The sequence below is a fragment of the Martes martes genome, assembly GCF_963455335.1.
Source record: "Martes martes genome assembly, chromosome: 16".
NCBI lineage: Eukaryota > Metazoa > Chordata > Mammalia > Carnivora > Mustelidae > Martes > Martes martes.
The window spans coordinates 54,107,492-54,130,812 of NC_137904.1; the positions used below are offsets into that span (position 1 = coordinate 54,107,492).

Consider the following 23,321-nt stretch of genomic DNA (forward strand, 5'->3'; position numbering starts at 1 on the left):
CCCCGGACCTCACTGAATGCTGAACAGCATGTTCTTTTGCACACTCTGCTTGATGGGAATCCAGAAGGAGAACGGGATCCCTACCCTCTCAAGGTAGCGATTGAAGGGGCAATCAGGGTTCACTTGCCCAACCAGCCTGCGGGCACACACCACACGCCCGCACAAGATAAGCAAAGGGACCTTGGGAAAGGAACGTGGGAGGCGAGCTCTCCAGAACAGAATTTTCTGAACTGCTAAAAATTACGGGAGTCTGAGACGGTCAGGGATTCCAAAGGGAAGAAATGACAGGTAAAGTCAGAAAAGGGGTGGGAGGGAGTCCAGGGAATCATCTCCACCACTCAGAAAATCTTCTCTACATTTTATGCCTGGTAATCACACCCCGTATTTTTTGGAAAACAAAAAAACAAAAGTAACACTGTTCGAGGAAATGTCTGTTTGCCACCACCTTTAACTTCCTTAATCATCAGTGGTGGGGTTTTTTTCTTTACATTTGGCAACATGTTGATGAAAGCAGTGAACTAGCTGTTATATCAGAACTTTTTTCAGTTTTGTTTCAATGAATTTGTGAATAGGGAGGCCACTTTGTCAAGAAAAAGACACGTGAAAATACCTGAAATGGAAAATGTATTTCAAAACTGCACATATATTTCCCACCAACTTCGTCATTTGACTTGTTACTATGCGGATCAATATTCTTAGACCAAGTAGAAAATATCCACAAAAGACCAGCTAAAAAAAACAGGCAACAAATAACATGGAGGACATAGGGAGATGGAGAGGAGAAGGGAGGGAAATTGGAAAGGGAGGTGAACCATGAGAGACTGTGGACTCTGAAAAACAATCTGAGGGTTTTGAAGGGGCGGGGGGTGGGAGGTCGGGGGAGACAGGTGGTGGGTATTATGGAGGGCACGGATTGCATGGAGCACTGGGTGTGGTGCATAAACAATGAATTCTGTTATGCTGAAAAGAAATAAAAACAAAACAAAACAAAACAAAGCAGGCAACTCTAAAACCTTGATTTTAAAACACAATGAAAGTGGGACTTCATTGACTCACACAAATTTAAAAAGTACAATAAATTCCTAATGGCAAGTATCAGACTATGTCTATATTATTGATAGTGTTACCAGCAAATATATTTTCAAATATATTGATATCAGATATTATGCTCAATGATGGCTTAATATTTTTAGCCATAAGAATATACATGGAATCTATGTTTAAAAGTATGATGCTTTTGACATGGTCCTTTAAAGTTCTTACTAAAAATATTAGCTTCACCAAGTATCAAACTTGTAGAAGAATAAATGTATGGACTTCTGAGCCTAGGTTAGAAAAAAGCATTTTAAGGTTTTCAGAAAAGCGGCATCAGGGAGACCTGCAGAGACACAGAGGCAGTGACTGGGAGGCGGGCTAAGCCGTGTACCTCTGTCCACATGGTGGCTGCAACTGCCCAGCCCTTGCTCCTACTGTCCACCACAGGAAGAACCATGTCAGTGTTTATAATATAATATAATTCTAAAAATATGACATTAATGCTATAAAAATAGATGTCTTCAAAAACAACCACAGGCTTGAATGGAACCATAGGCTATTTGGAGCTTCACGGGTCTTCCTGAGGGAGGAGTTTCCACTTCACTGAAGGGTCAAGTTCTTCATCAAAGTCATCCAGCTCCTGCTCCTTGGAGAGCTCCAGGAAAACCTGAGATGGATAAGAAATGAAGAGGGAGAGAGGTCACATTGCCTTCTGTCGCTTTGAGTGAATGCAAGACGTATGCACACGGGGTCCCTTTATAGCGCATGGATGAGACAGAGTCACTCACACCGACTCACCTGCTCCAGGGTGGACTGGGAGAGGCTGTACTCCTCCAGGTCGAAGCTCTGTTTGACTGCAGAAGGACAGACGGACGTTAGGATTTCATCTATTTTTATACCCGGATGGCCTTAGAAGTCAGCATACCGTACAAACAGCAATTTTTTTTTTTATAAATATTTTATTTATTATTTATTTGTCAGAGAGAGAGAGAGAAGGAGAGAGAGCGAGCGAGCAAAGGCAGACAGAGTGGCAGGCAGAGGCAGAGGGAGAAGCAGGCTCCCTGCTGAGCAAGGAGCCCGATGTGGGACTCGATCCCAGGACGCTGGGATCATGACCCGAGCCGAAGGCAGCCGCTTAACCAACTGAGCCACCCAGGCGTCCCCAAACAGCAATTTTTAAAAACAGCTTAAATAAAAAAGTTTAGGTAAAAATGTTCCTGATTTAAGTACGGCAATGCAGTTCAAAATACACCCATGCGTTCACTTGGGTTTGGGGAGGAAAGTACGTATGCTATGCTCATTTAGCACAACGTTGGAGAGTTCTTTTTTCTTTCTTTTTTTTTTTTTTAAGATTTTATTTATTTATTCGACACAGAGAGAGGTCACAAGTAGGCAGAGAGGCAGGCAGAGAGAGGAGGGGAAGCAGGTTCCCCACTGAGGAGCGAGCCCAATGTGGGGCTTGATCCCAGGACCCTGGGATCATGACCTGAGCCGAAGGAAGAGGCTTAACCCACTGAGCCACCCAGGCGCCCCTGTGTTAGAGATTTCTATTTAAGGAGAAGACAGTGCTGAAAAGGTTTCCTCCCCAGTACATGTGACCTAGCTCTTCTGCACATTCAGGTATAGGGGGAAGGAAGACACGTTTTGCAAAGGGAAGCCCCAGAAGATTACGGAGAAAGATGTCTGAGGTTTCCTGGGGAGCAGATATCCTTTGTGACCCTCTTGCCATGGTGACCGCTTGCTCCTAATTGAGTTGAAAACCTTTCTCCTTGACCAGAATAGATGGGAAGGCCCTGATATGAGGCCGCAGCCTGGATATGTCACCAACAGTACCAGGCCAGTACTGGTCACAGTGCCAATCTGGGGAGTGTTGGCATGATCACATGGTCCAGAAAGTTGGGGTGCTTGGCCCAGAGAATGGCAACAGGGTGTCACTGTGACCATGAATGCTATTGGCAGGAGTACAAAGAGTCCTCTAGAACCAGGAGACTTGGATCTCTTCCCCAGGGAAGGTGACAAGCAAGCAGAAAGATCACTGAGTCGTGACAATGGAAAGAATGTAGAGGGAGGGAGTTCTGGCCAGCACAGTTCAGAGAGCAGAGTTAATGGGCTCAGGTGGCAAGACAAACATGAGGCCGTGATGACAGACACAGTGTGGCCAGATGTGAAATGCAACAGACACAGGAAGATTGTTTTAATGACCAGACAGGAGGCCAGTTTCTTCATACACAGCCCAAAGGCATAAAGTAATATACAAGTCCCTATAAAATTAAATTATAAATACGCATCATGCATCAATGTTCCCAAAGAAAGTATCCTCTTTGAATGCTTACAGGACTGAATTTTCACTTAGGTTTTCCATAAAGATATATGGAAATATATATATACATATATCTATATGTGTATATATATATAGATAATACATATAATATATAGATAATACATATATCTGTATGGAAAACCCCCACCAAGCAAAAGTAAAATCATTCCCATTACCCCTCTGCCCATCAACACCCCAACATTGATTTTTGTGCACCTAAAATTCAACTGGAGATTTTTAACTTAACACCTTAGAGGTGCCTGGGTGGCTCAGTCAGTTAAGGATCTGACTCTTGAATTCAACTTGGGTCAGGATCTCAGGGTCCTGAGATGGAGCCCCATACCGGCTCTGTGCTCTGGAAGGCGTCTGCTTGAGACTCTTTCCCTCTCCCTCTGCCCCTCTGCCCCCTCATGCTCTCTCTCTCTCTCTTAAAATAAATAAATAGATAAAATCTTTACAATGAACACCTGAGCTCACATTCCATTTCTGCCAGGCTGATGGATTAGTCTACATCTGGAATTATCTGCTTTCCGGGATTTATTTCCAAGTTTATGGCTCTTACCCTTCTCTAACGTGAAGAAAGCTTGCGCTAAAGGTCGCACGTCTTCCACTGGCAGTTTATAGACCATCACGGAAGAGTACCTGCGGGGAGAGAGGCAGGGCTGAGGTGGATGCCGCCGCGTGCAGGGACAGGTGGGCTGCCATCCTGTCTCTGGTCGTTATCCTGGTAAAGAAGAGTCCGTGTGGGGCAGGCGAAATGTCCAGGGTGAGGCGGTTCACAAGGAGATCCCAGGGATGGGAGAGGCTCCCACCCTTGGCTCCCGGGATGGAGAGGAGCAGGTGCGGTGCGGATGAAACATGGACCCTTGCCAAAGTTGCCTGCCACCTTCTCTTTTCAGCGGACCACTTGCTTCTCCAGCTTCATCTTGCACCAGGGACCGAAGCCCCGTCATTTCTTAAAGTCACTTAACTCAGGTGGCGGTCTAAGTCTTTCCTCCAGAGCACCTCACCTCTCCAACCCTGTCCCATGCTACTCCAACTACTTTCCTAATTTAGGACGATATCGTTGAGTCTCCGATGAGGACTGGAAATCGCCAGGAATTCAGCACCAAATAATGTTCAGCAACAGGTTTTTAAAAATAATTTGTTTCCCAGATGAACAGCTGTCTTTTTTTAATCATTTGAAAATCAGGCAGATTTCGATTTCATTTCATCAGATACTATTTCCTCCATGTATGGGGTGATCGTTCTCATCTGTTCTGCTACTCCCTGTGCCTTTATGACCTACTTCTTTTCAGTCATGGGCTGAGCACTGAGGTATACCACGGCTTGGACAGTTATACTCCACGTAGAAATACATTTTCCCACCATATCGTTATGACTTCCAATTACTCTCTTCTGTTTTCTCCCCTAACTCCTACATCATATGTCTTCTACGGTAAATTCTAGATGTTAAAAAGGATCCTAAAATTGATCTTTGATTTTTATTGTTTGATTTTCCTGAAAACTACCCCATGACCAGACTGTGTATAAAATTGGACGTGTTAATAGATTTGAAAGAAAATAATTAGCTTTCTGTCCTACCTATGCCCCTGGTTAGCTCTGTCATGTGACCTAACTTCTCAGTTTTCTGTGCTTAAAGATAATAGCCAATCCCATTTATTAAGGTCCTTGTAGGGTCCAGACTCCCATCTGCTTTTTTTTTTTTTTTGAAATAATCTCATCTTTCACTGGAAAAACAGCATCTACCTTGGAAAGTCAGCGAGGATTAAACATGAGATAGCATGAGACCAGGCAGTTAGTAGGACTTGGCAGCTAGTAGGACCACAACACATGTTACCCCTGATTTGCCATCAGCTCCCCTCTTTAATTTAGTTTCTGCAGCGTCCATATCTTTTGGGTTTCCTTTTGGGCGAAATGTGCACTCTCCTGAGGACAAATGCATGAAACCCACAAGGAAAAGTTGACGTTAAGTATCAGATCAAACCCAGCATCCATCTTTACCTTTCCTGCCGGGCAGCCTGGGGAAAAACCCTCAGAATTTCCTGATGGAGGCTCTCCCTCTGTGCCAGGGTCTTCACCTTCATCTCCAGCAGGTAATTCTTGCCAAATTTACTCTTCAGGTGTTGGATGGAGCCAATACATCTGAAGGTCGAGGAGGATGAGGTTGTCACCGAGAGGGGAAAGAGACAGGGTACACAGTGTTTAAGACTCTTGCTGTGAGGGTTGTCTCCAGGGCGTCACTGTTAGACCCAGATGCAGCAGCCACAGCCTCACTGGGCACAAACTCCTCCCGCCATGCACCTGTGCGGGGAGTGGGGTGGGGGGAACTTGGCAGGGGATGGGAGGGTTGGGGGGGAGGGGGCAAGTGTAGGCGGGGACGGGCACCCACCTCAGCTTCCCAGACACCATGATGGCCACGCGGTCACACACGGCCTCAGCCTCTGCCATGTAGTGGGTCGTCAGGAGGGCACCCCTCTCTGTGTCTTTAACGGTGGCCCGAATCGCCTGCCTACATCGTCAAAAGACCGTTTGCAATTAAGAAAGGCTTCTAATTAATCACAAATGGGTGGAGAAAAGACATTTTAATCGGCATGCATGTGAGTAATGAGCAAAAGGAGCTCAAGCAAAGGACGACCTTTGAGCGGGCAGGTGCATGAGGAAAGGTGAGCCAGGTGAGGGCCGGTGAAGGGGAGGCAGGCCCTGGGGAAGCCGTCACAGAACACGGAGTTCCTCACGAGGTTGTGTTGAGCGAGAAATGCTGAGCAAGAGATTGGTAATGAAAGGGCTGTGCCAAGGAACAGGAGACGGAATTCAACCACCGGGGTTGAATGTCACAACCCATTAGGAGAAAATAAACAGTCCTACTGACAGTGAGTGTGTCTGGGTCCTGCCAGTACTTGTTTTTAGCTCAATAGGGAAATATTACCAGGGAGAGGGTTTGGGCTTGTTTTGCAAAATATTGTACTATGTACGGTACTAATGATCCTGAGAGGTGGTCTCCCTGCCACTCCCCCATTAAGAAACAGTTTAAGGGACCATTTTTACACAAGTAAAACAATTCACAGATTTCCTGTAAGGCGCGGGAGCCGGCCGTGAGTGGGTAGAGCCCCTCACCACATTTGCTGCTGCCCCTCGGGGTCCATGCCCGTGGAGGGCTCGTCCAGAAGCACCACCGACGGGTTTCCCAGGATGCTCAACGCGAAGCAGAGCTGCAACGAGAGGAAAAGCGAGTCTGGCACCGACCTGGGGTGCGCAGAGTCAGGCTGAGTCCCCCCCTTACCTTCCTCTTTATTCCCTCGGGTAAAGCCTTCACGGGCTGCTTCAGCTGGTCCTGCAGCTTGAGCGCATCTGCCAACCTGGAGGAGACACAGTGGAGCTTTACAGCAAGGAAGCAGGCGGGAGGGCGGATCCCGCAGCACAGGGATGGGGAGCAGAGCTCAGAAATGCAGTTTGGAAAATAGATGCCAGGCAATTTTTTTTTTCAGTTTTATGTATTTACTTGAGAGAGAGAGAGAACATGAGAAGGGGGTAGGGACAGAGGGAGAGGGAGGAGCAGACTGCCCGCTGAGCAGGGAACCCAACGTGGGGCTGGATCCCAGATCATGACCACAGAGAAAGGCAGATGCTTAACCGACTGAACCACCCAGGTGCCCCAATTCCAGGCAATCTTCAACAGGCTGGGCTGATCCCTCCAGATGGATAGCTTTCCCTTTTAAAAGACGCAAAGCCCATTTTCATGATTTCTAAATAGTTCTTTGATAAATACGTTGTACTTAAATTTTAGTATTTTTGATAACTTTCACCAAGGGTTACATTTTTATATTTACTATCAGAAGAAAATTAACACTCTGAAGTCCGGGAAACCAGTGTCTAGTGGGGAACCTACACAGTGTGATCTGGGTCAGAATTCAGTCTCCTGTCCTGGACCAGCGGTGAAGCTCCTCACCCCCAACCGTCACCCGCCCCCGCAGGTAGAGAACAGGTGTGGCTGCCACCCACCTGGCGATGGTGACTGCTGCATCCACTTTCCTCAGCCCTTTGATGGCGGCAAACACCTCCAAGTGCTCCTTCACAGTCAGATTGGGCCACAGCACGTTCTCCTGGGGACAGTACCCCAGGAAGCCTGGGGAGCCCTCCCCATTGCTACCTTTTAGGAGCACCTGCAGAGAAAAGTTCACTCTCAGCGCCTGCCCTCTGGGTTTGTTTGCCCTGCACATCTCAGTGGCCTCTTTCTCCTTACAAACCTAGAAAAACTAGAGACTCTTTAAGTCCTAACTGGGCTGAGTAATCTAGAATCATTTTTTGCTGGAGAGAGGTTGTCAGAGAGTAAACACATGAAAACAAATGTGTGTGCACCCTCTAATCTGAGCGGAAAAATCGAGTATCTTGCAAATATGTCTTGCCATCGCAGTCAACAGATTATATCCATTTTTTTTTAAAAATCACAGTCAGGAAAAAAAAATTTATGGATTTATGAACATAATTCCTCACTGTTGAACGCACTCAGCGAGTACATGTTTTCTGAGCATGTAACAAATGGGCTGTCTGCTTTGGATGCAATGGGAATGGAATAGCCAGCACCCTTGTTGCTTGCGAGTTTTCATTCTGCTGAGCAAACTGGGCAATAAACAAGGAGGAAAATGAGCGGCTGGAATACAGACAGCTCCTAAGTGAGGCTGTAAGGGAAGTAGCCAGGATGCTGGGGGCGGGGACTAGCAGGATGCTGGGGGCAGGGACTAAGAGGATGCTGGGGGCGGGGACTAGCAGGATGCTGGGGGCGGGGACTAGCAGGATGCTGGGGGCGGGGACTAGCAGGATGCTGGGGGCGGGGACTAGCAGGATGCTGGGGGCGGGGACTAAGAGGATGCTGGGGGCGGGGACTAGCAGGATGCTGGGGGCGGGGACTAGCAGGATGCTGGGGGCGGGGACTAAGAGGATGCTGGGGGCGGGGACTAGCAGGATGCTGGGGGCGGGGACTAGCAGGATGCTGGGGGCGGGGACTAAGAGGATGCTGGGGGCGGGGACTAGCAGGATGCTGGGGGCGGGGACTAGCAGGATGCTGGGGGCGGGGACTAAGAGGATGCTGGGGGCGGGGACTAGCAGGATGCTGGGGGCGGGGACTAGCAGGATGCTGGGGGCGGGGACTAGCAGGATGCTGGGGGCGGGGACTAAGAGGGTGCTGGGGCGGGGACGAACTAACATCACTAGGTAGAATGATTAGAAAGGGCCCTTCTGCTGAGGGACCTCTGGAGGGACAGGGCACCTGCCATGGAAAAAGCCCAGATGAAAGGAATTTGGAGCAGAGCAAAGCCCTGTGTTGCAAAGAAGCTCCAACTGTTCTTAGACCCAAGGCAAAGCTGGAGGCCCGGCTCAGCACTGAGGAAGGGATGTGACAATCGGCCCCTTGGGACGAGCCAGGAGTTGCGGGGAAGGGGATACTTCAGCCTTCGTACAGTAAGAGGTTGTTGAAAATATTGAAGTAGGGCAATGGCATTGTTTATAAAGATCACAAACTGCTGATCTGATTAAAGCTAGTTTCATGACACCCAGAGTTCACTTTGTTAACTCAGATCTTACTTACCATTTAAAATAGTTCATTACCATATATCTATGAACAGTTACACCCTCCTCCCCCCTTTTTTTTTTTTGGCCCATGCTTAATGAGAAATAAAATAATGATTTAGGGTCCAGATGGTGACTGAATTAGAGCGTGGTCTCCACTGAGCTCAGTTAGGTCTGAGTGAGCCACCAACATTCCTGAGTGTCCCCGTTCGCCGTCCCGTGCTCTCATCTTGGCTTTCAAGAGGTTGTGAAGATTTATTTTCCCCTCCCTCTTTGGTGATATATTTGTCAATCCCATTCCTGGAGGTCTTTTCCCTTCCAGGCTTGAGCACCACTGCATCTCCCCTGGTGTGTTTCCACAGACCTCTGCCTTATATTCCGAGCTCCACAATGCTGAACATCCTTTCTGAAGAAGCTCTTCAAGTTGTCTATTTTCTGCCACAGAGTCTGGGGGGAAATATGTTCTCTATACCTTATTTTGTCTCTCTCTTTACTAAATCTGAGCTCTTTTCCTGGTGTCTGGCCACCTTCTGCAGGTCAAGTGCGTGTATGACTCAAGTTGACTTCATATATATCCCTGTTGCTCAATTTTGAGTCGTTCCTTGAAAACACTCCCAAGAAAGAGTGTTTTTCTGCAAAAATACATGTCTCAGTATCCAAGCACTTTGTGGAGGACCATGAATACAATTGCTTAATAAAGGTTTTCTTTAAAAATTTTAATTAAGTTATTTTTTTAAATTTTAATTAAATTAATTTTAATTTAAAATTAAAGCATTACATACTGGGAAAACAATGCTCATTGAAAGTACAAATCCTGTAGGTCAACTATACTCCCATTAAAAAAAAAAATCAAAACCAAAAATATAATGTGTTATACTGCACTCACTATTAACACATGGAAACAGATAGTTTGCCAAGAAAAAAAAGTGCAGATCCATGCGTTTTATGGCACGATAACTTAAGCTTGTATAGATTCTGATGTTGATTTCTGATCAGATATCGGACATTCTCTCTATGTGTCTTTGAAGGCATAAGTAATTATTCCCTGCCAGTGATTAATTTTTCCATGTATGAATATGTTCCTTTTGTGAATGTGTGATTCTGCGACTTTAACTACTTCTGTCATCTAATGATTAAACGAGATTTGCTTTTTACAAAGTTTTCACATCTTACACGTTTATTCTGAGCACCCCGAGCTAGCACATTCTCCACACAACTCACCCACCTGTCCAGCACTTGGTTTCGCGTCCCCAGTTATCATCTTAATGGATGTGCTTTTACCAGCGCCATTGTGCCCTAATAATCCTAAAACCTCACCTGAAAAAAAAAAAATTGGTTACACTTAATATGAATTGGCTTCAGTAGTAAAATTAAGAATAAAACATTGTCTGAGGACTTGCTACGTGGCAAGTGTTGTGCTCTGTGCTTTATATGTGGTATCTCATTGACTCGTCAAGCCTGGGAGGTTGTTATCATAACCTGTGCGTACATATCCAGGGACAGTTCTCAGAGACGAGGTTAGCTGCCCACGCACATCACACTGACGGGAATGGGTAAGGCCACTCTTGGAAGCCAGTGTGTCAGACTCTGTCTCCTGTGACCGTAAACACTGTGGGATAACGACACAGAATGAGGTCCTCTCACATCTGCTGGTCAAGCCTTCCAACTGAGCGGGCACAACCCCAGTTCATTCTCTTGTGAAACGGAACAAACACTGGGAAATCAGTCATGCCCGTGAAATAGAAACATCATGGCTTCAGTGGTTTGTTTTAATAGAGTGCTTGCGGTTTCCATGTGGATGTCAGTCTGCCCCATCCATAGGGTGAGCTGATTAATTTTACTTAGAAATGCGACATGTAGGGGCGCCTGGGTGGGTGGCTCAGTCGGCTAAGCATCTGCCTTTGGCTTGGGTCATGATCCCAGCGTCCTGGGATCAAGCCCCACTTTGGGCTCCTTGTTCGGTGGGAAGCCTGCTTCTCTCTCTGCCTGTTGCTCGCCCTGCTTGTGCTCTTTCTCTCTCTCTGTCAAATAAATAAATAAAATATTAAAAAAAAATAAAAGAAATGGGACATGTAAAGGTGGCTGCTGATGGTCATGTGCTGCTGGGTCCGTGTGTGAAACTAGGAGGTGATGAAATGATTCTCATCAAGACATAAACCTCATGAGGGCCCCAAGCCAACAGGGGAAGGACCACAGGGGTCAAACCTTTTCTAACACAGAAAGAGACATTTCTTGCAGCGATTTTCTTCTTTCCCTTGGAAAGGCAGCATTTCCTCTTCCCTGCATACTCTTTGCGGAGGCAGCTGACGATGATCACCGGTTTCTGTAAGTGATGAGAAAATCGTATCAGACCTTAATTCTCTCCATGAACTTTGAAGCTCTGTCTTCCCACGGTCATGGCCCCTCATGGCACAAGCCATGCCATCACAGAAGACCTTCCACAAGGGGACACGTTTCCTGGCCATTCTCCAGTCCTGGCCCTCAGTCTTGGAGAGAAGAGATGGTCATTTTCCCCTCCTACCAAGGCAGTTACTCAGAGGCACAGTATTTTGTACAGAACAGGAGGAAAGAGACTTGGAGAGGTACTGAGTCCTGCTCTAAGGACAAGGCAACCGGCTGCCAATTAGATGTTGCTGCACAGTCCATACAGTGCCATTCTCCAAGGAACAGTGCTAATGTGTCACTTTGTTCCTGTTCTAAAATTCACAAGTTCTGGGATGCCTGGCTGGCTCAGTCGGTGAAGCGTCTGCCTTTAGCTCAGGGTCCTGGGATCGAGCCCCGCCTCAGACTCCCAGCTCAGCAGAGAGTCTGCTTCCTCTCCCTCTGCTCTGCCTCCCCTCCCCCAACCCCAGCCCCCACCCCCCCACTCTTGCCTGTGTGCTCTCTGTCTCAAGTAAATAAATAAAATCTTTGAAAAAGAAAATAAAGTTCTCTCTTGGCTTTTGCAACTTCAGTGGTACTCCACTTCTTGGCTTTTATTCCAAGAACGACAAACAGAGGTGACATGACTTTTAATCTGTGTGTTTTGATGTGAACAAGATGATGACTTCCTAAAAGGAACTCGTCTTGATCTGTGCTTGTATGGACCAAAGAACTCAGAATTATTTGAGGATCAGACTCTTAGACCGACTACATTCACTGACAAACGTTTGTGTTATTTGATGAAATGAGGATTTCACAGGTGTTACCTCCTCAAAGTTTGTGGAATTCAAGGCATCTGCTGTTCTCATTCTTTCCATCTGAACATCTTCATCTTCCCCTTCTGGAGTTTCTGGATTTTGACAAACATCGGGGCTTCTTGGAGAAATTCTAGAGTCAAGAGCCATTCATGAATCATTGATATGACGTTTTCATTCTTGTATTAAGAATATTGTCTTCTTGGAGTGCCTGTGTTAGTCATACTGCATTCTTGGGGCATCCTTGTATTAAGAATACTGCATTCTTGGGGGTGGCTCAGTGGGTTAAAGCCTCTGCCTTCAGCACAGGGTCCTGGGGTGGAGTCCCACATTGGGATCCCTACTCAGTGGGGAGTCTACTTCTCCTTCTCCTTCCGCCCCTTCCCCTGCTTGTGCTCTCTCTCTCTCTCTCTCAAATAAATATATAAAATCTTAAAAAAAAAAAGATACTGCATTCTGTAAATCTTATGCTTTGAGTAGGTTGGGTAATTAATAAAAGATTATAACCTCCTTTCAGTGAGGTGACTCCTCCTCCCTTCCCGACCTAGTTCCTATCAAGGGCATTGCTATATTTAGTGACCCTTGCTTGCTTCACACACACCTTTCATCTTACTTATCTGTGGAGCATTCTTTTTCCATGTTCACTGGGCAACTTAGTATCTAACAGAGGATTTTTTTTTTTGCCTTTTCTTTCCAAAAATTTAATTTGTATCATTTTTCTATTATAATTTTTAAATTTTTTAAATAAACATATAATGTATTATTAGCCCCAGGGGTACAGATCTGTGAATTGCCAGGTTTACACACTTCACAGCACTCACCATAGCACATACTCTCCCCAATGTCCATAACCCCATCACCCTCTCCCTACCCACCTCCCCTAGCAACCCTCAGTTTGTTTTGTGAGATTAAGAGTCTCTTATGGTTTGTCTCCCTCCCGATCCCATCTTGTTTCATTTATTCTTTTCCTACCCCCCAAACCCCCCACGTTGCATCTCCACTTCCTCCTATCAGGGAGATCATATGATCGTTGTCTTTCTCCGATCTAACAGCGGATTTTAAGAGCATAGTTGAATGATGTGATTTTTCTGGAAACCTTAGTTTTAACACCACTGCCATGTTGGTATGATTACATTCCCATGGGGATAATGAGTCAGAATTTTTGAAGTCAGCATGGTCTCAGAAAATACAAATCAGATGCTTGGTCTCTGTGAAACCTGGCCATTTCTTGGAAATATGTGTCAGATTCACTTTCTCCTCCTCTGGTCCTCTGGCCATATTCTATTCTCTTTCACCTCAACCTAATCCCCCATACTTAGATTTCGTCTTGCCCATTCAACTGTCTGTTGATCTTTAACTGTTAGTTAAAGATGAATAGATAAATAGTTAAAGGTCATCTTGGAAGTTGCCCACTCAACTGTCTCTAATAGGTAAAGATGAAACCAATGGGTGACCCAGAGGGAATAAGATGCTTATGGCCGTGTCCTCGCACAGTGCAAAAAGACAGTCTCAGCTTGAAGTCCCATAAATACCTGGACCAGTCTGCGACCCACCAGTTGGGTTTCTTACTACACAGGCAAAGATCACAATTATTGCTGTCTTTGGTCCATTGCTCATTCCGTTCAATCCTTCCTGGATTGACAGCATTCCTTCAACTGCCAATCTGCTTAAATGGGTTGCTATTTAATTGAAGTAGTGGCACGTAGCTTTTCCCACCCTTCTACTGCACATAGTGTCCGAGCCCTTAATAGTCAATGTCTCGGTTCTCTTTCCCCCTGTACTTAAAATCCTCTTTGATTTAGGTACTTAGATCTCTGTTTTTGGTATTGGCCCATGGTGGCTACCTCTGTCTTTCCTGGGACTTGGCAGTTCTTTACTGATTGGTTAATTCATGCATGAAAAATATTTTAAGTATTAACGATTGAAATAAAGGAAGTAAATTTGACTTCTCCCAACCGAAAGAAGGGATCCTTCTTCATTGATTTCTTTCCAAACTTCCATTCCAGACATCGAAGAATAAAAAGGAAGATGATAAAATGAAGGAAAGGCTGGGAAGAAAGAGAGAGAGAGAGACCCATGGTCAGGAGCACTCAGAGGAAAATGTTTCACGTCGGAAGTGAAATAGGAGACGTCAGCCTTCTCCAAAGACACAGTTGAAAAAACCATTACGGATTTCCAATAATCTATTTGTCAAATTGTGAAACTATCAAATTCATTTTCAATCTTGTTTACAGAACAATGGAAACAAATTTAATTATAGAATACCATTACTTTATGTCACTTCCTCCAATACTGGTACAGTGTTTTCAAAAATTGGGAAGCATATTACCTGGTCAGTCAATCTTTAGAGAAAAATTTGTTCCATATTTTACAAATACTTTATCTCCATGGTCTATCCATAGGTCTATCTTAGTATCCATAGGTCTATCTTAATAAAAAAATGTTTCACTGTGTGTACAGGAATTAAAAAGATTCAGTAGAGTAAAAACACAAATACTTTTAAAGACAAGAGTGTTCTTACAATTAAGACTATCAGAAATGCCTCTACACTTTCTAATTCTTCTTCAGTCGAGAAATAAAATATGGCCACCTGCAAAAGGAAAAAGAATGGTGAAATTGGAAGTTTTTTGGTTTCATGAGTTTTATCTATATGAATGTGAACTGACCCACTGGACAGCTCTGCTAACACGTTGCCTGATTTCACCACGGGTATTGGTAGATGCCCATTCCAAAATGTGTAGCAAGTGGTGGTATTTCTTCCTCCCAAGTTTGATGAGGCACTGTGCTTTTATTTGAAGCAACAGGATTTAGCAATTATGCCTTACCTGGTAAGACAATCTTGGGCATCTCTGTTAGCCTCTCCAAATAATCAGAGAGAAACGAGATTTCTCCTTATCCCCCAGGGCTTCATACAGCTTCCTATGCCCATTGATCCTTTAGAAGATCCCCTTTTTTTCCCCTCCCTTTCCCCATCGTCACTCACGTACTGTATCTTTGTTCCTTTTGTAGAAGTCTGTACTTCTACATCTCTATCTATATATTTGTAGAAGTTGATAGTTCTCTATCAATCAGCTAGAAAAAAAGGGGAGAGGGATTTTATTCCTATTGAAAGCCTCTCTAGAATCTTGAGATCCCAAAGATTAGTGATATTTCATTTGCCTCCTCCTAAAACTGAGTGTGCCCAGGAGTGAAGAAAGGCTGAACTATTGCCCATCACCTATCATCCTGCTTCCCCACACATGGACCAGGGCCAGGTTTTCTAACTGGAACACACCACCTCTCTGGAAGAAATTCAACTGGCATCCATGAGGTAGACATCTTTAAATGTCATGTCATGCTGAGATGGGGAAGAGCCCCAATGCCAAGCATAGCTTCCACAACTGGTTAAGAGTTTCCGGGACACTGGAACAGACAGTGGCATTACCTACCTCAAAATTTAACAACAGACAGCCAATTAACGTGGCGTGTGGTACCAGAAAGGTGATGCAGTACAGGGTGACATGTTCATAGCTCTCGAACAACAATATAAACACAGAGATGCTGCAGATCTAAAGAAGATACGGACATGCGTGTTAACCACTCTGTGTTTCCACATATTCTCCAAATTGAGATGGTTCATCTTGAGGATATTCCTAATTTCAACTCCCACCTCAGAAACGCAAGGGAAATCAGCGTATCTCCATCAACATGTTCTCTCAGTGACTTAGCTAGATTCCTTTAACCAGGAGCGTCATGAATGAGACGTGATGGGATAAATCTAGGATCTAACAGATAGTACTTTCATTACAGTAAAGGAAGAAAGTTGGCATTATATTTGTTTTGGAGGTAAAATTAGTAGATAAGCACTAATCTGAGGGAACACAAACGGACATCTCCTGGGAATGATGTAATGGCGACAGTGAGAGGAGACTTCCATTAGGGACACCAGTGGGGAAACAGAAGCCTGGAACAGCCTGGAGTGGCCTCAGTAGAAGTACTCAAATTCAAAATTCGGGGATAAGAGATAACGGGAGCTCTCAGACTTTTTCTTCTAAAACACTGCAATGATAAAAGCTTCCTAAAAGTCTTTGTACTTCTTTGTGTTACAAATTACTATTTTTAAGGCATTCAGCATATTCTTCCTAAAAGTATATTTCTTTCTTTCTTTTTAAGATTTATTTATTTATTTGAGAGAGAGAGAGACAGCGTGCAAGCGGGGTGTGGTGGGAGGGCATAGAGAGAGAGAGAGAATCTCAAGCACACTCCCCACTGAGTGTGGAGTTTGATGGGGCTCAAATCCAGGATCCTGAGATCATGACCTGAGCCGAAGGCAGAGGCTCAACCCACTGAGCCACCCAGGCGCCCCTCTTGAGCACATCATTAAAGGCCGATGTGGTTCCAACCAATATTTTTACCATAACTAGGACCATGCCCACGCTGTATGTTTTCCTCTCCTTACCCATGCCAGATGATTACCAGTTCCCAGGACAAACCTGGACTTTCTCCCCTGAGTTCTGTTCACGCACAGAATAATCAGTCTTCTCCATCTACTAAAATCTCACTCTTCAGGTTTCAATTCCTCAAGCAAATCTGTGCTCTCATTTTCCTAAGTTAATCTTTCCCAACTCTGGTTGTCATAGAAACAATCTTTTACAAAGAGATAATCTTTTCCTTCCCACTTTGCTTTAGTAAGTGGCTGTTTACTTCTCTGTTTACCCTCTGAGTTCCCTCTCAGGGTTGAAACTATTTTTTCTGTGTTATTGGTCTTAGTTTGTGACACATTGTTGGAAGCCAGTGAATATTTGTTGAAATGACAATTCGCTTTTTGGCAGCTGGAATGACAGGAAATGAGAATAGATACTAGGAGATGACACATATTTTTCCTTCCCAGTTTAGATAAAGTAAGTGTTGTTTTTATGGAATTAATTCTAGTAGAGTATGGAGAAGTAGTTTCTAGTTTTAACTATGCTAGCAACAATATTTGTAATCCTCATGGCTTTGTGGAGGTCTTGGGGCTTATTTATTTTCAGTAAAAAGAAGATACAAATGGTTTCCAGGTTTTCTTCTAGCAAATACTTTATGGTTGTAGAAACAATTCAGTGACTTTTGAAAGAGACAAGGGTAGAAATTAGGAAGAGGAAAAAGATGCAGATTTTGAAAAGGATCCCATATAAGAAAAACAAAATATTTTAGACTATAATACTAATTTTTCATTCTACTGAGGGCCCATTTTAAAGGACTGGCTCAGAATTGTTTATTTAAATACACAAAATGAATGTTCACAAGAAATACACTTACCACAAAGAAGCAAAAAGACCAAATGCCACTATTTCTTTTCCCCTTGCGAAAAATGAATGAAATCACATATGTCAAGAAGATAAGGGAGGCAGCATAGCCAAAAGAACACAGGATCTGAAATCAACAGGAATGTTTAGTTAAAGACAAATGCAATCTAAGAAAATGTTAGGGTCCAAAAGATTGTCAGAGCACGAGGTTCTACAGTGATTTGATTTGCAACAATGTAAACATCAAGGCAAACAGTTTGCCCCTTCAAATGCTTTCATTAAAGCATACAATGATGTTTGTTCTACGAAGATGGTCACTTACTTGTATAATCTCACTTATAAGTGTGAACAGAGTGCCGTCGAAGTTTAAGCCGTAGTCCATCAAATACATAAGAAGGAAGATCAAGGAGTACATTGGAACGTCCACCAACGCCTGCCCACACCAGTACGCAGAAGGGAAGAGCCCCGAGATCCACAGCTGGGACTGAACTTTGCTCTGATTAAAAAAAGGCGAAGACACAAAGTGGTATTTCAACTTAACGCTTCAGAAAATGTGGCTTATGGAAGGAAATAGTCAAACAAAATTTTCATTTGTAATAATTCTGCATCACGCTATAAGCAGCTGGACCAAGGGATACGGGGAGTCCCAAACATGAACGATCAGTTCGCTGCTTTGGTTAACAGCATGGATGTTCATCCCACACCTGGTAGAAATAATGTGAAGGAAGGTCCAAGTGTAATGACAGTAAACAATAGAGAGATGAATGACGTACGGGAATGTAAATCAAATTACATCTCAGATAGGAGCCTCATTTGGCTAATCAGAGACCATCAGCAAATTAACTATTTTTTTTAAAGATTTTATTTGTTTATTTGAGAGACTGAGAGAAAGAAAAAGTGCATGAGTGGTGGAAGGACAGAGGGAGAAGCAGACTCCACTGATCAGGGAGCCCAACGTGGGGCTCGATCCCAGGACCCCGTGATCATGACCTGAGCTGAAGGCAGACCCTTAACTGACTGAGCCACCCAGGTTCCCCGAATTTAACTATTTTTAAAAGAAAAAGTATATTTAAAATTGTTTAATTGTTTATTATAATTGTTTAATTTGTGCCAAACCCCATATCACTTGATAAGTAATTTTAAAATATGGGATTTGGTATGTTTATTCAGAGAATGACAAGGAATACAAAGTACATGATATTTATTCATGTAATAATATTGATATACATATGCATAAATATTTGGATGGGTAATAAATATTTGAATGTGTGTTATGCCAAAACAACTCCAATGCATCATTTACTTATAATTCAAAGAATAAAGCAATTTTATATTATATAAGAATACATACTATATTATGTATTTATGTAGAATATAAAGTATAGTATTTTATACTTATAAACTATATCATCTTTGGGGAGAGACTTGTGCTCACTGTTTGTATATAATAAATATATATAAAATAGTATTACATTCATAAATATTATGTATTTTGTATTCCTTGTCATTCTCTGACTAAACATCCCAAATTACATTTTTTAAAATTACTTATCAACTACTTAAAAATACTACTTAACTACTTATAAATAGTTAAATTCATTTGCTGGTGGTCTCTGATTCGCTAAATGAGGCTCCTGTCTTAGATGTAATCGGACCTAAGGATACTTATCAAAATCTCCCATCACAGGTCTGTTCAGTTCGCACAACGTCTAACAAGGTTCTAGTGCCAGACTGATCTGTGGGTCATGAGAGGGATGAATTGTGATTTTACGCTACTGACAGAGCACCTGCGTGCCTGGGTCTGCCATCTACGGAGGCAGGAGATATGGAAGGGGGTACACATTCAAGAATACCATAAATTCAGCTTTGGAGACGTGAAGTTTGAGTGTGTGATGCTGCTCCCAGTGGGGACCCCGAGAAGGGAGTTCAGATCACCCTGGAGGGAATGTTAGAAATTAGAGATCTGGGGTGCAGTCAAATCTGTGAGTGATGGGTTAGGTAAAGGGAGTTTGAAGTCCTCAGGTTCAATGAGCTTTCTGAGGAGAAAATGACATCCAGCATGATGAGAGAGCTAAGGGCTGGTGTCTGAGGAGTTCGAGAATTTAGAGACAATGGGGAAGAATGAGATGTTCCAGTAGAGGGAGACAGACAGTGGCAGGGTGTTGAGGGAACCATGATGGAATTGTGGCATCACATAGGCCAGAGAAAGGAAGTGTGTGTGTTTCCTATGGGAGACTTTTTTTTTTTCCCCCTTAAAGATCTTACTTATTTATTTGCCAGAGAGAAAGTGAGGGTACAAGCAAGGGGAGAGACGGGCAGAGGGAGAAGCAGGTTCCCCACCAAGCAAGGAGCCTGATGTGGGACTTGATCCCAGGACCCTGGGATCACAACCTGAGCTGAAGACAGACACTTAACCAACTGAGCCACCCAGGCATTCCCTGTGGGAGACATTTTAAAATTAGGACTATGTTAACAGCAGGATGGCTGACAGTTACGTCAGGCCAGCAAATAGCATTCCCCAAGATTCCTGGAGGTTCTACACTAGGGAGAGAAGAGGACATTATTCTGATAGCATTCCCTTCCTTTGGACAACAGAATTACTTTGAAGAGGGAGGAAGTTTCAAACCGATAAAGATGGTTAGGCAAGGTCATTTTGTGAGGAAGTTACCAAAATGGAACCATTAAAGGATATTCTTATTAAGATCTGTAAATAAAGCTGATGCGAGTTGGCCTGGGTTGATTAGTCATAAGTTCACCACCCTGTAACTGCCGCTCAAAATTTGTCTCCACTCAGAACTACTGAATCAAAATCTTCATCTTTCGAGGTGCTCCAAATACTTGTAGATACATTAAAAATTCATTGGGATTATTGAAAGAGTACCTGTAAATGAAAATTATAAACAGATTGTCAGTTAAACATTGAAATTTATTTTTTATCTGAGTTGTCCCATTTTCAAAATACTATTTTCTTTTACTTCAGTTATCTTTTTTCATTAACTTTTTTTTTTTAAAGATTTTATTTATTTGACAGACAGAGATCACAAGTAGGCAGAGAGGCAGGCAGAGAGAGAGAGGTGGGGGAAGCAGGCTCCCCGCTGAGCAGAGAGCCCGATGCGGGGCTGGATCCCAGGACCCCGGGATCACAACCCGAGCTGAAGGCAAAGGCTTTAACCCACTGAGCCACCCAGGTGCCCCTCATTAACTTTTGAAGCGTAATTTTGAAAAATATCCCTGTTAAGTATACAGTTGCATGGGGTTTGACAAATACATATATCCCCGTACCACACTCATAATCAAAGTATAGAGCCTTTTCTTTACCTGTCACCCCCAATTTCCCACGATCCTTTGCAGTCAATAGCCTTTACCTTGGTTGCAAGAAACCAAAGGTCTGCTTTCTGTCACTATGAATTTATTTTACCTTTCTGAGAATTTCCTATAAATGAAATCATTCAGGATTTACTCTTTTCTGTCTTAATTCCCTCAGTCTAAGTTGAGCCATACCCATGCCGACACATTTTTCGTTGTCCCTTCTTTTGTATTGTTCAGTAGTATTCCGTGATGTGGAATCACACATGAAATCACATGGATATGGCCACACAAGAATTTATTTAACAATTCACAGCTTGATGGAAATTGGGGTTGTTTCAGATTGTTGGCCATTACGAATAAAGCTACCAAGAATGGTAATGTACCAGTCTGTATGCGGAAAGATGTTTTCTTTTCTCCCAGGTAAACACTTAGGAGAGAAATTCTGGGCCATACAATATATGTATTTTTAACTTTATAAGACAGAGCCAAATTACTTAGCAAAGTGATTGTGCATTTTACATTCTTGCTGACAAAGCATAAGAGTTCCAGTGTCCCCACATCCTCACAAACTTGATATTTTCAGTCATGTTAATGTTATTCATTTTATTTAAATGAGTAGAGGGACTTCATTGAGGCTATCTTCCTGATTACTCATGATATCAGCCGTCTTTTTATGGGAGCATTTTCCTTCTGTGTATCTTCTTTGGTGAAGTGTTTGTTCAAATTTTTGCCCATCTTTAAAATAGGCTACCTTTTATTACTGAGGCTATATTTTATTAAAATTAGGCTATCTTTAAACTTAGGCTGTCTTCTATTATTTAAAGTTCTTTATATTCTTGACATAAAAAGCACACTTCACAGATTTTGGTGACATTGTGTAGGGACCCTGTTACGCTTCTGCACATCTTCCCAATTTTAGTTTCTATGCTGCCAACACAAGCATGATACAATGCTTTTGTTAAATGTACTAGCATTGTGAATATTTTTCTCCCGGCAAAGTTTTTTTTTTATGTTATTATTGGTGTTTTACAAAGTGTAAAAGGTTTTAACTTTGATGAGTTTCAAGTTCTCATTTTCTTTGAAGCATATGCTTCTTCTATCCCATCTAGGAAATAACTGCCTCCCACAAAACCTATGATTTATTTCAAAATAATTTTGTATATGGCATGAGGGGAGTGTTGAGAACATTTTTCTTTCCTCATGTACCAATATCAGGTTGTTCTGGTAAAATTTGCTGAATTCCCTGATTTTACTGAAAATCAACTGGTAATATCTAAGTGGTCTATTTCATTTGCCTGTATTACTCTCCTAAATAAATACAACACATTCTGCATTCCTGTAACTTTGTAGTAAGCCTTGAAGTCAGAAGCATAACTCACCCAACATTGTTTTTTTCTTTTTCAAAGTTATTTTGTCTGTTCTAGGCTCTGCCTATCCATGTAAATTTTAGAATCATTCTCTATCTGTAATCCATTTATTTATCCCTATATTTATAAAGACTTAAAAAATGCTGGATGCCTGGGTGGCTCAGTTGGTTAAGCGACTGCCTTCGGCTCAGATCATGATCCTGGATTCCTAGGGTCGAGTCCCGAATCAGGCTCCCAGCTCCATGGGGACTTTGCTTCTCCCTCTGACTCTCTCCCCCCTAATGCTCTCTCTCACTCTCTCTCCCTCAAATGGATAAATAAAATCTTGAAAAAAACCCAACACATTATATCTTAGGACTTATTGATGAGTTGGCTGCTCTATTAAACGTGCATAAATAGCCCAAAGGAAAATCCTATAATTATATTACCTTCAGCTTCTATCTGTACAAAGTAATGAAGGTTTCATTATTACCTTATAATCATCAATGCTGCTCATGGCAATGTAAGGAGAACATGAGGATAACAAAATCAACCAGAATATGGTATATACTTGGAATTCGTATGGACTACTACTCTCTCTGTCCTGAAAATGCAAAGAATACAATGAGCTGAATAACAAATTCAAAATTTGTTTTCTGGAATACATTTTTTTTTAAATTTCTTTTCAGTGTAACAGTATTCATAGTTTTTGCACCATACCCAGTGCTCCATGCAATACGTGCCCTCCTTAATACCCACCACCAGGCTCCCCCAACCTCCCACTCCCCACCCCTTCAAAACCCTCAGGTTGTTTTCAGAGTCCATAGTCTCTCATGGTTCACCTCCCCTTCCAGTTTCCCTCAACTCCCTTCTCCTCTCCATCTCCCCATGTCCTCCATGTTATTTGTTATGCTCCGCAAATAAGTGAAACCATATGATAACTGACTCTCTCTGCTTGACTTATTTCACTCAGCATAATCTCTTCCAGTCCCGTCCATGTTGATACAAAAGTTGGGTATTCATCCTTTCTGATGGAGGCATAATACTCCATAGTGTATACGGACCACATCTTCCTTATCCATTCGTCCATTGAAGGGCATCTTGGTTCTTTCCACAGTTTGGCGAACATGGCCATTGCTGCTATAAACATTGGGGTACAGATGGCCCTTCTTTTCACTACATCTGTATCTTTGGGGTAAATACCCAGTAGTGCAATTTCAGGGTCATAGAGAAGCTCTATTTTCAATACATTTTAAAAAATATTAAACTAATGATATACACTCCTGCCTTAGGTCCCTGTGGAGGT

General features: G+C 43.1%; 1 protein-coding gene across 3 annotated transcripts in view; it reads right to left on the reverse strand.

Annotated features, from left to right (window-relative positions):
- Window positions 1-1,018: 1,018 nt before the first annotated feature.
- The window catches only part of ABCA8 (ATP binding cassette subfamily A member 8), a 67,389-nt gene continuing 45,086 nt past the window's right edge, over window positions 1,019-23,321 (reverse strand). For 2 of the 3 annotated variants that reach the window (XM_080825945.1, XM_080825946.1), the window contains 17 exons: window positions 22,509-22,619; window positions 17,683-17,856; window positions 17,374-17,487; window positions 15,525-15,644; window positions 14,618-14,686; window positions 14,053-14,144; window positions 12,109-12,229; window positions 11,126-11,243; window positions 10,146-10,237; window positions 7,358-7,518; window positions 6,639-6,714; window positions 6,473-6,567; window positions 5,748-5,867; window positions 5,360-5,500; window positions 3,918-3,997; window positions 1,834-1,889; window positions 1,019-1,702 (listed from right to left, as the gene is read on the reverse strand). In XM_080825945.1, coding sequence (XP_080682071.1) covers window positions 1,604-1,702; window positions 1,834-1,889; window positions 3,918-3,997; window positions 5,360-5,500; window positions 5,748-5,867; window positions 6,473-6,567; window positions 6,639-6,714; window positions 7,358-7,518; window positions 10,146-10,237; window positions 11,126-11,243; window positions 12,109-12,229; window positions 14,053-14,144; window positions 14,618-14,686; window positions 15,525-15,644; window positions 17,374-17,487; window positions 17,683-17,856; window positions 22,509-22,619 — 1,839 coding nt within the window. In that variant the 3' untranslated portion in view covers window positions 1,019-1,603. The remainder of the gene's footprint in view (window positions 1,703-1,833; window positions 1,890-3,917; window positions 3,998-5,359; window positions 5,501-5,747; window positions 5,868-6,472; window positions 6,568-6,638; window positions 6,715-7,357; window positions 7,519-10,145; window positions 10,238-11,125; window positions 11,244-12,108; window positions 12,230-14,052; window positions 14,145-14,617; window positions 14,687-15,524; window positions 15,645-17,373; window positions 17,488-17,682; window positions 17,857-22,508; window positions 22,620-23,321) is intronic. The other variant, XM_080825947.1, reaches the window with a different exon arrangement.